Raw genomic sequence first — 15,294 nt, forward strand, 5'->3', positions numbered from 1 at the left:
GGACTGACGTCCCTTGCACGGAGCCTGAGTGGCCAGTCAGCGTCAGCCCACACAGGGGCACCACTGCTTCCAGACCAAGGGATCAGGGAGACCTCACAGCGCTGGGCTCTCAGGGCGGGGGCATCTTTGAGACAACATTCCCTGGGGCCCACAAAGGTGCTGTAGTCTGAGCCCACGGGCTGGACAGGCATCCTAGCCCATAGCCTTCAGTAGAACGGGAGGTGGGAAACAGGTAAGTCCTTTGGTGGCCCTGGCTCACTGCCCTGATTGCATGTACAGGCTGCAGAGCAGACAGGGACTGGGGAAGGGGGACCCTGGTGGAAGAGAGTGGACTCCCTAGGCAAAGGGAGCTGACAGTCCAGGGAGATCAAGGTGGCTAGAGTTTTCAGGACAGAGGACCTAAAAGGAGAGAGCTGGCAAAACAGAGCCCTGGACATCTTCAAAGAGTCTCCTCCATTATTCACCTCATGCGTGTGAAGAAGCTGCCTGTGGCCAGGGAAAAGCCACCATATGGAAGTAAAGAACAGCAGCTGGGGCTCCCAGGAGGCTCCCACCAGCCAGAACGCATAATTCCTGATTCACTGGCCACTGGGTTCAGTACTCAGTGGGTAGCCTAAACTTAGCCCTGGACTAAGCACTGCTCCACACCCACCTAACACATCATAAAAACGAGACCCAGCAAGATCAAACGTTTCTCAGTAGCTTCACTACATCTCAGAAAAAAAGCTTAAGTTTATTTAAGTGTTTATTTTTCTGCTTTGTTCTGAGGCAGAGTCTCACTCTGTCACCCAGGCTGGAGTGCAGTGGGTGCTGGAATCACAGGCACGTGGCACCATGCTGGCTAATTTTTGTATTTTTAGTAGAGACGAGGTTTCACCATGTTGACAAGGCTGGTCTTGAACTCCTGGCCTCAAGTGATCCACTCACCTCGGCCTCCCAAAATGCTGGGATTACAGGCATGAGCCACTGCACCCAGCCTAAGATTATTTATAAGAATACAAAAATATCCAGCATCCAACATGGCAAAATTCACAATATCCAACTTTCCATGGAAATGAGCAGGTCAGGTGCAGTGGCTCATGCCTGTAATACCAGCACTTTGGGAGGCTGAGGCAAGAGGATCACTTCAGCCCAGTAGTTTAAGACTAGCCTGGGCAACAAAGCAAGACCCCGTCTCTATGAAAAAAATTAAAAGTTAGCTGAGTGTGGTGGTGCATGCCTATAGTCCCAGCTACTCAGGAAGCTGAGGCAGGAGGATATTTTGAGCCCAGGAGATTGAGGCTCCAGTAAGCAGTGATCACACCACTGCACTCCAGCCTGGGCAACAGAGTAAGACCTTATTTCAATGATAAAAAAAGGGGGGGAAGAAAGAGAAAGAGAACAAGCAAGCAAGCAAGAAAAGGGAGGAAGCAAGAAAAGGAAGGGAGGAAGGAAGGGAGGAAGGGAAGAAGGGAGGGAGGGAGAGAGGAAGGGAGGGAGGAAGAGAGGGAGGGAGGAAGAGAGGGAGGGAGGAAGACAGAGAAAGAAAATGACCAGGTATAGGAGGAGGTGTGGTCCAGTTGGCTGGTATGGAGCCTTCCATGGAGGGCAGAGGCCATGTCTAGATAGGAAAACAGGGAGCAGAGAGAGGTGGTCAGGAAGAAGCCCCCTTTCCAGTGCAAGAGCTCCTGATAAGAGCTTGGTGACAAGGACGTGAGGGGCAGGGGAAGATGGCATTAAATAGAAAAAAAAAAAAAAAAACAGGAAAAAGAATCTCAACTTCACTTCCCCTTCCAGCAACCTTCCTTTTTCAGCAAAACGACATGAAAGGTTTTTATAAGTGCTCTGATCTCTCTCCTCCTTTCTCTCTAGTCTTCGTCCTTATTGTGAGATATAACATACATCCAGAAAAATGTTTAAAATGCAAATGTTCAACTTAGCAAGTTATTGTAAAGCAAACACCTGTGTAACCACCACTTGCATCCATCTGGGTCACACCTCCTCCATCCCAGGGGCCTTCCCCAGATCTCTGCCACCTGGCATTCCCAGTCAGCACTTCCTTCCTTCAGTTGCTTTATAGTTGACCACATAAGCAAGTGTCCCTAAATGGGAAGGGCACATCCACAAGCCTTCGCAGGGTATAGAAATTGAATCGTGCAGTGTATGCATGGTTCGAGACCTGGCTTCTTTCTCTCAAGATTATGCTTTTAAGATTTGGCCAGGTCGGGCATGGTGGCTCACGCCTGTAATCCCAGCACTTTGGAAGGCCGAGGCCAGCAGATCACAAGGTCAGGAGATAGAGACCATCCTGGCTAACATGGTAAAAACCCATCTCTACTAAAAATTAAAAAAATTAGCCAGGCATGGTGGCACGTGCCTGTAATTCCAGCTACTCGGGAAGCTGAGGCAGGAGAATCGCTTGAACAGGGGAGGCAATTTTATGTGTCACCTCTAGTCAAGGTGTCTGCTCAAGTCCTTTGTCCATTTTTAAATCAGGTTATACGTTTTTATTGTTGTTGAGCCATAAGTGTTCTTTATATATTCTAGATATTAAGTCCTTACCAATCAAATGGTTTGCAAATATTTCTTCCATTCTGTAGGTTGCGTTTTACTTTCTTGATTGTTTTATTTGATGCACAGGATTGTAAGTTTGATATAGTCCCATTTGTCTATTTTTGCTTTTATTACCTGTGTTTTTTGTATCATATCCAGGAAATTATTGCAAAGTCCAATGTCAGGAGGCTTTCCCTCTGTATTTTCTTCTAGGAGTTTTAAAGTTTCAGGTCTTTTTTTTTTTTAAGTTAATTTTTATAGGTGATATAGGTTAAGAATCAAATTGTATAATTTTACACTTTTCCTTTGGAACTGGGTAACAGGCAGTGGTTGGAACAGTTTGGAGGGCTCAGAAGAAGATAGAAAAATGTGGGAGAGTGTGGAACTTCCCAGAGACTTCTTGAATGGCTTTGCCCAAAATGCTGATAATGATATGGACAATAAAGTCCAGGCTGCGGTGGTCTCAGATGGAGACGAGAAACTTGTTAGGAACTAGAGTAAAGGTGACTCTTGTCATGTTTTAGCAAAGAGACTGGAGGCATTTTGCTCCTGCCCTAGAGATTTGTGGAACTTTGAACTTGAGAAAAATAATTTAGGGTATCTTGTGGAAGAAATTTCTAAGCAGGAAAGCATTCAAGAGGTGACTTGGATGCTGTTAAAGGCATTTAGGGTTTTTTTTTGTTTTTGAGATGGAGTTTCACTCTTGTTGGCCAGGTTGGAGTGCAGTGGCACGATCTCAGCTCACTGCAACCTCCACCTCCTGGATTCAAGCGATTCTCCTGCCTCAGCCTCCCGAGTAGCTGGGATTACAGGCATGCACTAACACACTTGGCTAATTTTTGTACTTTTAGTAGAGATGGGGTTTTACCACGCTGACCAGGCTGCTCTCAAACTCCTGACCTCAGGTGATCCGCCCAACTCGGCCTCCCGAAGTGCTAGGATTACAGGTGTGAACCAACACGCTCGGCCACTGAAATCTTTATATTCATCAATAAGGCCCACAGATCTTCCACACCAGCATTGGTGCTATTCCAGAAAGCAGGCTTTGGTTACGGTCTTGCCCTCATCAAATATCATTTGACCACATACGTGAGGATTTATTTCTGGGATCTCTCTTATGTTCTATTAGTCTATATGTCTTTATGCCAGTATCATACTATTTTGATTAGTGTCAGAGTAGCAATGTATTTTGAAATTGGGAAGTGTGAGACTTTTAGCTTTGTTTTTCTTTTACAAAATTATTTGGGCCATTCCTTAGGATTCTCCAGATCTCACCTTGAATATTAATAATCCCCACGTGTCAAGGGCAGGATGAGGTGGAGGTTAACTGGATCATGGGGACGGTTTTCCCCATATTCTCATGGTAATGAGTGAGTCTTGCGAGATCTGATGGTTTTGTAAGCATCTACCATTTCCCCTGCTTGCATTCACTCCGTCCCGCTACCCTGGAAAGAAGGTGCCTACTTCTCCTTCACCTTTCACCGTGATGGTAAGTTTCCGGAGGTCTCTCCAGGAATGAAGAATTATGAGTCAATTAAACCTCTTTCCTTTATAAATTACCCAGTCTTGGGTATTTCTTCATAACAGTTGAGAATGGACTAATACACAGCCTATATGTGTCTTTGTATCTAAGGTGAGTGGGTCTTGAGGTTCTGAAAAATCTATTGAACCACTCTCTATTTCTTTTTTCTTTCATTTTTTTTTGTTTTTTGTTTTTTGTTTTTGAGATGGAGTCTTGCTCTGTCACCCAGACTGGAGTGCAGTGGCACGGTCTCAGCTCACTGCAACCTCTGCCTCCCAGCTTTAAGCGATCCTCCTGCCTCAGCCTCCCGAGTACTTGGGATTACAGGTGCCCGCCACCATGCCTTGCTAATTTTTTGTATTTTTGGTAGAGATGGCATTTCATCATGTTGGCCAGGCTGGTCTCGAACCCCCGACCTCAGGTAATCCACCCACCTTGGCCTCCCAAAATGCTGGGAATACAGGTGTGAGCCACCGTGCCCAGCCCTCTATTTCTTTTGATTTACATATATAATAATTACTGACAGGAAAGGACTTACTTTGCCATTTTCTTGATTGTTTTTTGATACCTTGCAGTTATTTTGTCCCTTTTCCTTTCTTGCTGCCTTTCATTAGGTTTTGTTAATTTTTTTTTAGTGACATGTTTGATTCCTTTCTCATTTTCTTCTGTGTATCTTCTACAGATACTTCCTTTGTGACTACCATGGGGATTAAGTATAATACCTTATCATTATAGCCATTTATTTTAAACTGACAGAAACTTAATATAAGTTACATACAAAATTTTACATCCTCCCTACTTTACGTTATTTATTTCACAAAGTGCCTATTTTTATATTTTATGTTCATTAACATAGTTTGATAGTTATAGTTCTATTTATACTTTTATCTGTCAAATTTTATACCAGGATTAAATGTGATTTATGTACCACCATTAGAATATTATAGGATTCTGTACTTTTCCATATACCTCCCTTTACTGAGCGCTTTATATTTTTTATGCCCTTGTGTTGCTGTCAAGTGTCTTTTTGTTTCAACTTGAAGAACTCCCTTTAGCATTTTTTTGTAAGGTAGGTTTAGTGTGGATAAACACCTTCAGCTTTTATTTTTCTGGGAAGGTCTTTATTTCACCTTCTTTTTTTTTAATGACCAAAATGTATGTATTTAATATACATCACAATGGCTCAACCAAGGCTTAATTTAAAAGACAAAAACAAAACAAAAATAATACCACAGCTCAAGATACAGAGTCCTATACAGAAATCACAGACAGGACAGATCGTCGAAGGAAAACTTAAAAAGACAACACAAAGATAGGCAGGGAGACCAGGCGTGGTGGCTCAAGCCTGTAATCCTAGCACTTTGGGAGGCCAAGGCGGACAGATCACCTGAGGTCAGGAGTTTGTGACCAGCCTGACCAACATAGTGAAACCTCATCTCTACTAAAAATACCAAAATTAACTGGGTGTGGTGGCGGGTGCCTGTAATCCCAGCTACTCAGGAGGCTGAGGCATGAGAATCATTTGAACTTGGGAGGTGGAGGTTGCAGTGAGCTGAGATCTCACCACTGCACTCCAGCCTGGGCAACAGAGCAAGACTCCACTTCATAAAAAAAAAAAAGGACAGTCTGGGCAGCCTGCATCAGGGGTCCTGGCTGGTAACCTACTTTGAGTAGGTTTCTTGCAGGTAAAAGCTGCGGGAAGCTTTTTTCCAGAACTCAATAGCATGCATGTTCAAAGGGCTATCAATGTTGGGTTCTCCTAGCAGACTCTGGATGGAGACCAGAATGGTCCTGATGCCCTACAGTACAGACCACTTGTCCTTCCGGATATCCAGGCATATGTTACCCTGGGTGTCTATGTTGGGGTGGTAGCAAGGTGTGAGGAACTTCAATGTGGGCTCATTGTAAGGGTAGCCACTGGGGAACTCTAGCAAGAGCTTATACCTCAGGTCTTCATATACTGTGCCAACTGCTCCACAGACGGTCCCTACCCATTTGAAAAGTTTGTCTGATTCAAGGAAGGCAGAAATCCCTTTGTCACCAGACATCATGAGGGTCATCAGCTCCTGCTGTAGTCTTCTGCCCACAGGATTCTGGGCAGCACCCCCACTCAGCTCAGTTCTTTTATGGATGGTGACAATGCTAGTGGCAGCTGGGTTGTGGTTTTGGGAGACCACTTGGCTGCCTTCTCCTTCATTTCTGAAGAACAGTTTTGTTGGTTATAATATTCTTGGTTGACAAAAGTTTTTTTCTTCCAGTACTTTGCATATAACATCTCACTCCTTTCTAGCCTATAATGTTTCTGCTGAGAAATCAGCCGATAATCTTATAGTAGCTCCCTTGTACATGACAAGTGGCTTTTCTCTTGCTGTTTTCAAGACTCCCTCTTTATTCTTGACTTCTGATACATCAAACTATCCTTGATAGTTTGATTACAATATGTCTCAGTGTGGGCATCTCTGGGTTCTTCTTAGTCAGCATCCTTTGAGCTTCCAGAATTTGGATGTCCATTTTCTTCCTTAGATTTGGAAGTTTGGGCTATTATTTCTTCAAATAAGCTCTCTGCCCTTTGCTCTCATTCTTCTCTTTAACTCCTATAACATGTGCATTGACAGGCTTGATGATTTTTCATAAGTCCCTTATGCTTTCTTCACTTTTATTAATTCTTTGTTCTTTCTGTTCCTGTGACTTGATCACTTCAAATTATCTGTCTTCACCTTCACTGATTCTTTGTTCTGCTTGATCAAGTTGTCTCTTGAGTCCTTCTAGTGAATTTTATAATTCAGTTATTGCAGTCTTCGGCTCTGGATATGTTTTTTCCCTTAGCTTTTGTCTCTTTGATCATATTGTCACTTTGTTAATGCATTGTTTTCTGGATTTGTTTTTAGTTGTCTGTCTGTGTACTCTTGTATCACACTGAAGTTCTTTAAGACAATTATTTTGAATTCTTTTTCAGGTCGTTAATTGATCTCTTTGTTTAAGGTCAGTTCCTGGATATTTATTTTGTTCCTTTGATTGGGCCATTTTTCCCTATCTCTTCATATGCCTTATTATTTTTTACTGAGATTTGTGCTTTTGAAAAATAGGCACCGCTTCAGTCTTTATGGCCTGGCTTCATACAAGGAAAGATCTTCACTAGTCACTCAGCTAGGGATTCTGGGGGCCTCTCAAGCCTTTTCTGGGGAGATGTACCATGTAATACACCAGGTCCCTGAAGGGGTGGCCTGCCCCTCCACACTTGTGGGTGTTTCTCGTTAGGTGGAATGAGAGACTTGAGAAAAGAAATAAGACACAGAGACAAAGTATAGAGAAGGAAAAGCGGGGCCCAGGGGACCGGCGCGAAGCTTACAGAGGACCCACGCCGGCACCGGTCTCTGAGTTCCCTTAGTATTTATTGATAATTATCTTTACCATCAAAAAGATAAGGGAGTGGCAGGACAATAGGATCATTTTAGGGAGCAAATCAGCAGTAAGACATATAGATAAAGATCTCTGTGACCTGAATAAGTTCAAGGAAAATGCTGTGCCTTGAGATGCATATGCAAACATCTCCACCTTTTAGCAGCATTGCTCCAGCAAATCCCACCTTATTCCTAAAGGTGGTTTTCTCTTTGCTCAGTAAACAAAGCACACAATGGGTTTTACACGGAGATGTTCCATTGCCCAGGGACGGGCAGGAGACAAATGTTTTTCTCTTACTTGAGATTAAGAGAATGGTGATGACCTTTAACCACAAGCAGCCTTTAGGCACTTGTTTAACAAAGCACATTCTGTACAGCCCCAAATCCTTTAAACCATAAGTCACCACAGTACATGTCTCTTGCAAGGACAAGGTTGGGGGTAGGGTCACAGATTAACAGCATCTCAAATACAGAACCAAATGGAGTCTCTTAAATCTACTTCTTTCTATATAGACACAGTAACAGGCTGACCTCTCTTTTCCTCACAGGTCCCCATTTGCCTTCTACCATGGTTGTACGCATCTTGAGGCCGTCACTAGAAGCAGATGCCAGCACCAAGCTTCCTGTACAGCTGCAGAACTGTGAGTCAATTAAACCTCTTTTCTTATTTATGTTTATATATATGTATGTATTTTTAGAGACAGGGTCTCCCTATGTTGCCCAGGCTGGTCTCAGACTCCTGGGCACAAGGGATCTTCTAACCTTGGCCTTCCAAAGTGCTAGGATCACAGATGTGAGCCACCACACCAAACCAAAATATTTTTTCATTATAAATTACTCATTCTCGAGTACTTCTTTATTGCAACACAAAAATGGACTAATACATAGATCCTGCTAGGAAAGCCATGGTAGCTTTGTACAAAAATTTTTGTAGAAAAAAAATTTTGCTTATTGATTAAATTTATTTAGTGCTATTTCTGCTATGTATGTTTCTGTCATTAGTATTTTTTCAGTTAACTATCTTTCACAGTTTTGGGGTGTTGAGTTGTTCAGCATGTCCTCTGCTTTTCATATTATTATTTGTGGGATTGACAGTGATGGTCCCCTTTTGTTCTTGATAGTGTTATTTGTGCACTCTTTGTTTTTGTCCTTGAACACTGTTACTAAAGGTATATCATCTCATTAATTTTTGCAAAGAAGCAACTTTTGCTTTGGTCAATTCCTTTTATTTATGCTTGTTTTCTATGTCATTAATTTCTGTTCTTGTCATCCCCGGGTCTTTCATTCTACTTTCTTTAAATTTAATATACTTTTTCTCTGATTTCTGCAAATGGATATTTTGTTTTCCTAATTTCTTCAAATAGATAATCGTTCTTTCAGCCTTTGTTCTTTCTTTATGTGTTTGAAGGCTGAAAAAATCCTCTAAAGTACAACTTTAGCTGCTTCCAACAAGATTTGATATACAGTATATGGAGAGCTTTTATGTAATTAAGTGCAAATTTTTAATTGCAATTCTTCTTTAAACCTTGAGTTACTTAGAAGCAAAGCTCTGTCATAAGCTCTATTTTGCCTTTTTATATAGAGAGGTGGGTTTTGGTTAGTGTTTGCACAGTAAATCTTTTTTAGTCCTCTTATTCACAAGCTCCCTGTATGCTTGTGTGTTGAATGTGCACTTTGTCATTTAAAAAAAAGGTAAAGTTTGTTAGGTTTTTAATACACTTTAACAACCTTTTTATTTTAATCAGATCATTTAACGTTGTCTTAGTTCATTTTGTGCCGCTATAATAGAATACCAGAAGGCCAGACGCAGTGGCTCATGCCTGTAATCCCAACATTTTGGGAGGCTGAGGCAGGCAGATCACCTGAGGTCAGGAGTTCGAGACTAGCCTGACCAATATGATGAAACCCTGTCTCTACTAAAAATACAAAAATTAGCAGAGTGTGGTGGTGTGCACCTGTAATCCCAGCTACTCGGGAGGCTGAGGTAGGAGAATCACTTGAACCCAGGAGATAGAGCTTGCAGTGAGCCGAGATCATGCCATTGCACTCCAGCCTGGGCAACAAGAGTGAAACTCTGTCTAAAAAAAAAAAAAGAAAAAACAAACAAACAAACAACAACAACAACAAAAACAGAATGCCAGAGACTAGATAATTTATTTTATTTTATTTTATTTTGTTTTGTTTTATTTTATTTGAGACAGAGTCTCACTCTGTCACCCAGGCTGAAGTGCAGTGGCATGATCTCAGCTCACTGCAGCCTCTGCCTCCCGGGTTCAGGCAATTCTCCCGCCTCAGCCTCCTGAGTAAGCTGGGATTACAGGTGTGTGCCACCACACTTGGCTAATTTTTGTATTTTTAGTAGACTCAATGCTTTACATTGGGGAGTAAGTTTCCAACACATGAACTTTGAGGGACACATTCGAACTCTAGGAAACATATTAACAGTTAATAACAAAGCAAACATGCAACAGACAAGTTAATGAAATTTCTAATATGTTTCAATTTAAAGCTACCATCTTAAAGGTGGTATTTGTCTCATTTGTTCTATGTTAATCTTTCTCTCTTTTCTTGATTCTTTGAGAGTATTTTGGTCCATTTTTCCTTTTACTATTAAGTATGACATTTGATATGGGTGTTTTATAAATGCCTTTATCCAGTTGAAGAAGTTTCCTTGTTTTTAGTTTGGTAAGTGTTTTTGTCAAGAAAAGGTGTTGGAGTTTTTCAAATGATTTTTGAGATGTTGATGTGACTTTTGGTTTTTAATCTATTGATGTGATGCATTACGTTAATTATTTTTAAAATGTTAAGTCAACCTTATATCTCTGCTGTAAATATCACTTGGCCATGGTGTATAATTCTTTTTATATATTGCTGAATTTGGTTTGCTATTATTTTGTTTAGAATTTTCAATATCTGTATTTATAACAGGTATTGCTCTGTAGTTTTCTTGTAATATCTTGTCTGGTATTCGTATAAGGATAATAATGGTTTCATAATGAGTTGCAGAGTGTTCCCACCCCTTTTTTTGAATGTGAGATATTAGCATTAATTCTCCTTTAAATGCTTGGTAGAATTCAGTGACAAAGTATTCTGGGCCTAAGATTTTCTTAGTGGGTAGTTTTTGATTACTTTGCTTCTTATAGGTATATTCAGATTGTCTATTTCTTGTGTAATCAGTTTTTGTGGTTTGTATCTTTCTAGAAATTTGTCAGTTTTATCTAATTTGTCGTTACCTAATTTGTTAGCATACATACAATTGTTCATAGTTTTTCTTTTAAATCCCTTTTACTTCTGTAAAGTCAGTAGTAATGTCTCCAGTAGTAATGTCACTTCGATTCTACTAATTTGAGCCATCTTTTTTTTCTTGTTCAACCTAGAAACGGAAAATTTCAACCTGAAAATTAAATATTTATCAATTTTGTAGATGTTTTTAGAGAACCAGCTTTGGTTTTATCAATTTTTTCTATTATTTTTATGTCCATCTTTTGTTTTTTATTCTCTATTTCATTGATATCTATTCTAATCTTTATTATTTTCTTCCTCTGGCTTGCTTTGGGTTTAGTTTCCAGTTTCCTAGGGTGAAAGGTTAGAGTATTGATTTAAGATCTTTTTTCTTTCTTAACATAGGTATTTACAGCTATAAATTTTCCTCTAAGCACTGTTTTACTTGCATTCCATTACTTTGGGGATATTGTATCTTCATTTTGACTCACATAAATCTATTTTCTGACTTCCCTTTTTATTTTTTCTTTGTCCTATTGGTTATTCAGGAATGTTTTGTAAAATTTCCACATATCTCTGAGTTTATCAAATTATTTTCCTGCTATAAATTTCTAATTTCATTCCATTGTGGTCAGAGAACATATTTTGTATTATTTCAATTCTTTTAAATGTATTGAAGTATGCTTTATGGTTTAGCATATGGTCTATCCTGGAGAATGTTCTATGCACACTTGAGAAGAGTATGTATTTTGTCGTAATTCAGTGGAATGTTCTGTCTTAGTTCATTTGTGTTGCTATAAAGATATACTTGAGGCTGGATGATTTATAAAGAAGAGTTTTATTTAGCTCATGGTTCTGCAGACTTTACAAGAAGCATGGTACCAACATCCACTTCTGGTGAGGCCTATAGGCTGCTTTCACTCATGAGCTCATGGCAGAAAGCAAAGGGGAGCCCATGTGTACAGATCACATGGCAAGAGAATGGAAGCAACAGAGAGGGGAGGTAGGGAAGTGCCAGATTATTTTAAACAACTAGCTTCCATGGGAACTAATAGAATGAGAACTCACTCATTAATGTGACGATAGCACCAAGACATTCATGAAGGATATGCCTCCATGACCTAAATGCCTCCCATTGAGTCCCTGCCTCCAACATTGCGGATCAAATTTCAACATGAGATTTGGAGAGGCCAAATATCCAAACCAGAGCATGTTCTACAGTCGTCTGATAGGTGTAGTTAGTTCATAGTGTCATTCAAGTCTTCTTCTACTTCTTTATTGATCTTCTGTCTAATCGTTCTATCTATCATTTAGAGAAGATATTGAAATGTCTATATATTTCTTCATTTCTGTCAGTTTGTTCCATGTATTGGTGCTCTGTTATTAGCTGAATATATATTTATAATTGGTATATTTTCCTGATGGGTTAATCCTTTACTGTTATAAAGTATTCCCATTGATGTCCAGCAACATATTTTGCTTTAAAGTATATTTTATCTATTACTGGAGCCACTCCAGCTTTCCTATGGTTGCTGTTTCCTTTTTTTTTTTTTTTTTTTTTGGACGGAGTCTCGCTCTATCGCCCAGGCTGGAGTGCAGTGGCCGGATCTCAGCTCACTGCAAGCTCCGCCTCCCGGGTTCACGCCATTCTCCCGCCTCAGCCTCCGGAGTAGCTGGGACTACAGGCGCCGCCACCTCGCCCAGCTAGTTTTTTGTATTTTTTAGTAGAGACAGGGTTTCACCGTGTTAGCCAGGATGGTCTCGATCTCCTGACCTCGTGATCCGCCCGTCTCGGCCTCCCAAAGTGCTGGGATTACAGGCTTGAGCCACCGCGCCCGGCCGGTTGCTGTTTTCATGACATATCTTTTTCCATCCTTTTACTGTCAATCTATTTGTATCTTTGAATTAAAAGTGTCTTTCTTGCAGACAACATATAGTAAGTAGAAGCATGCTTTTTGTAATTCAGTATGACAATTTTTGCCTTTTGAGAATTGTTTAATCCACTCGCATTTGATATTATTATCACTATAGTTAGATTTATGTCTATTTTATTTTTGTCTTACATATGTCCTGTGTTTTTTCTGTTCTTCCATCGCTGCTTTACTGCTTTTTCTGCATTAAGTAAATATTTTCTAATGTAGCATTTTAATTTCATTAGGATTTTTTCCCACCATATTTGTACTACATTTTTTAGTGGTTGCTCTAGGGCCTACCGTACAAATTAATTGATCATAATCACCTTGAGATTTAAACGAGTTTAATTCCAGTGATTGATTAAGAACCCTATTCCTATACAGCCCTGTTCCATTTCCCCTATTTCTATGGTATTATTTTTATATACATTACATCTATTAATTTTACAAACTCAATGATACATTGTTATAATCATTTTCTTAGCCCATTACATGTTTACTCCCACTTACCTCCTTTGTGATGTTATTGGTAAATATATTTCACATATATGTTATAGGCTCAACAATGCATGATATACGTATTATTTTATATAATTGCCTTTAAAATAAGTATGAGACAAAAGAGAAAATATGCATTTATGGTGTCTTTTTAAAGGACAGTAACTTTCACTGATATTCTTTGTTTTTGTGGATTCAAATTACCATTTAAGGTAACTTGCTTTAAACCTGAATAATTTTTTTTAGTATTTCTTGAAGGCAGGCCTAATAGCAACAAATTCTCTGGGTTTTTGTTTGTTTTGTTTTTTAATCTAGGAATTTCTTTATTTTGCCTTCATTTTTCAAATACAGCTGTGATGTATATAGGATTCTTCCTTGATTTTTTCTTTGAACACTTCAAATATGTTATTTCACTGCCTTCTGACGTGTGTTTTGTTATAAGTCGGCTGCTCATGTATTTGGGGTTCTCTTTTAAGTGATGAGTCATTTTTCTCTTGCTGCCTTTAAGATTTTTGCTTGTCTTTGGTTTTCATCATGATGTTTCTGTTTGTAAATGTTTTCTAATTTATCCTGTTTGGAGTTGATTGACCTTTGTGAATGAGTAGGTTGTTGTTTTCTATAAATTTGAGAAGTTTTCTGCCACTATTTCTTTGAATATTTTTTTCTGCTTTCTTTCCTCTCCTTCTGGTCCCTTGTTATGTATATGTTGTTGTGTTTAATCGTGTCCCACATATCTCTGAGGCTTTTTTTCCCCCCATTCATTTTCTCTCTGTTCTTCAACTTGAATAATGAGCTGACTGTGGTATTGTTAGGACTGTCTTTCTGTCTCTGGCCACATCCAGATGTGAAACCACTAATTGCTCAATGATTATTCTCTTGTTTTCAAGAGTGCCTTGGGGCATTGATGCCTCTACAAAGACATCCAATCAAATTGTGATTCCTTTGAAGGAACCGTTTCTGAGGTCTAAGCTTCATATTTTCCTCAGGAACTCAGAAGTGCTCCTCCTGGCTGTCTTGTTCCTCAGTTCTGTCCTGAAAACTAGTCAGCCTGGTTTAGGCTTTCTCTTCATAAATTCATGAATCTCCTCTCAGATGCCTTTCACTACAACCAGCACTGTTCTCTAGAAGCCCTTGGGTTTAAACTTCTCCACATTCTGTTGCACAAGAAGTCAATTCCAACGAGAAGAGATTGGAAACTATCTGTTTTATGGCCTTCATCTCCAATCAGGCAAAAATTTTAAGCTGGAGCTGGAGGTGTGGAACATGACAAGTTTTTCTTTGAGTGACACCTAAACATGTAGAAGTTCCTCTTCTTTGCTTTTTAAAGTGGTGATTTTAAAATTTTTAATTGCAATTGTGCATGCCTAGTAGCAAATATAATTAATTTTTATTTATTAAACTTGTATCCTTGTATCTTAGCTAAACTCCTTTATTAATTCTCGAAGTGGTTTTTTTCAAAAGTTTTTTTTTTCTTTTTGGACTTTTCTGCATGTACAGTCATGTCACCTGTAACTAGAGGCAAAGTATTCCTTTACAAACTACGATCTTTTATGTCTTGTCTTGCCATGTTACCCTGGTGTTTTAACCCATTCAGGCTGCAGTAACAAATTACCATAGACCGGATAACTTACAAACAACAGAAATGTATTGCTTACAGTTCTGGTAATTAGAAAGTCTAAGATCAAGGTGCTAGCAGATTTGGTGTCTGGCAAAAGCCCCTTTTTTTCAAACATAGCAGCTTCTAGCTGTGTTCTCACATGGTGAAAGAAGCAAATAAGCTCCCTTGAGCCTTTTTTATAAGGGCATTAATCCCACTGAGGAGAGGGGAAAGCTTCATGACCTAATCCCCTCCCAAAGGCCCACCTCTTAACATAATTACATTGGGGAATTCAGTTTCAGTATATAACTTCCTAGGAGACACTAACATTTAGACCACAGCAGCTAGCTATGATTTCCAGCACAATGTTGAATAGGAGTAGTAAAAGAGGACATCCTTGACTTGTGTCTGATCCTTGGGTAGACATAGTGAGTCTTTCACAACCAAGTATGATGCTAGCTTTGGTTTTTTGTACCTACCTGTTTTCCTATTAAGAAATGTCCTATTTATTCCAAATATATTGAGAGTTTGTTATTTCATCATAGATTGTGAATACTGTAAAGTATCATTTATACGATTTATACTTCTATTGAGATAATCATATAGTTT

General features: G+C 39.6%; 1 protein-coding gene across 1 annotated transcript in view; it reads right to left on the reverse strand.

Moving 5' to 3' along the window:
* Positions 1-5,694: 5,694 nt before the first annotated feature.
* The window catches only part of LOC105516913, a 34,346-nt gene continuing 24,746 nt past the window's right edge, over positions 5,695-15,294 (reverse strand). The window contains 1 exon segment of the mRNA XM_011949259.1: positions 5,695-6,253. Within this exon segment, the coding sequence (XP_011804649.1) occupies positions 5,695-6,253 (559 nt within the window).

This window comes from Colobus angolensis, unplaced genomic scaffold (genome assembly GCF_000951035.1).
Source record: "Colobus angolensis palliatus isolate OR3802 unplaced genomic scaffold, Cang.pa_1.0 Scaffold294, whole genome shotgun sequence".
NCBI classification, from domain to species: Eukaryota; Metazoa; Chordata; class Mammalia; order Primates; family Cercopithecidae; genus Colobus; species Colobus angolensis.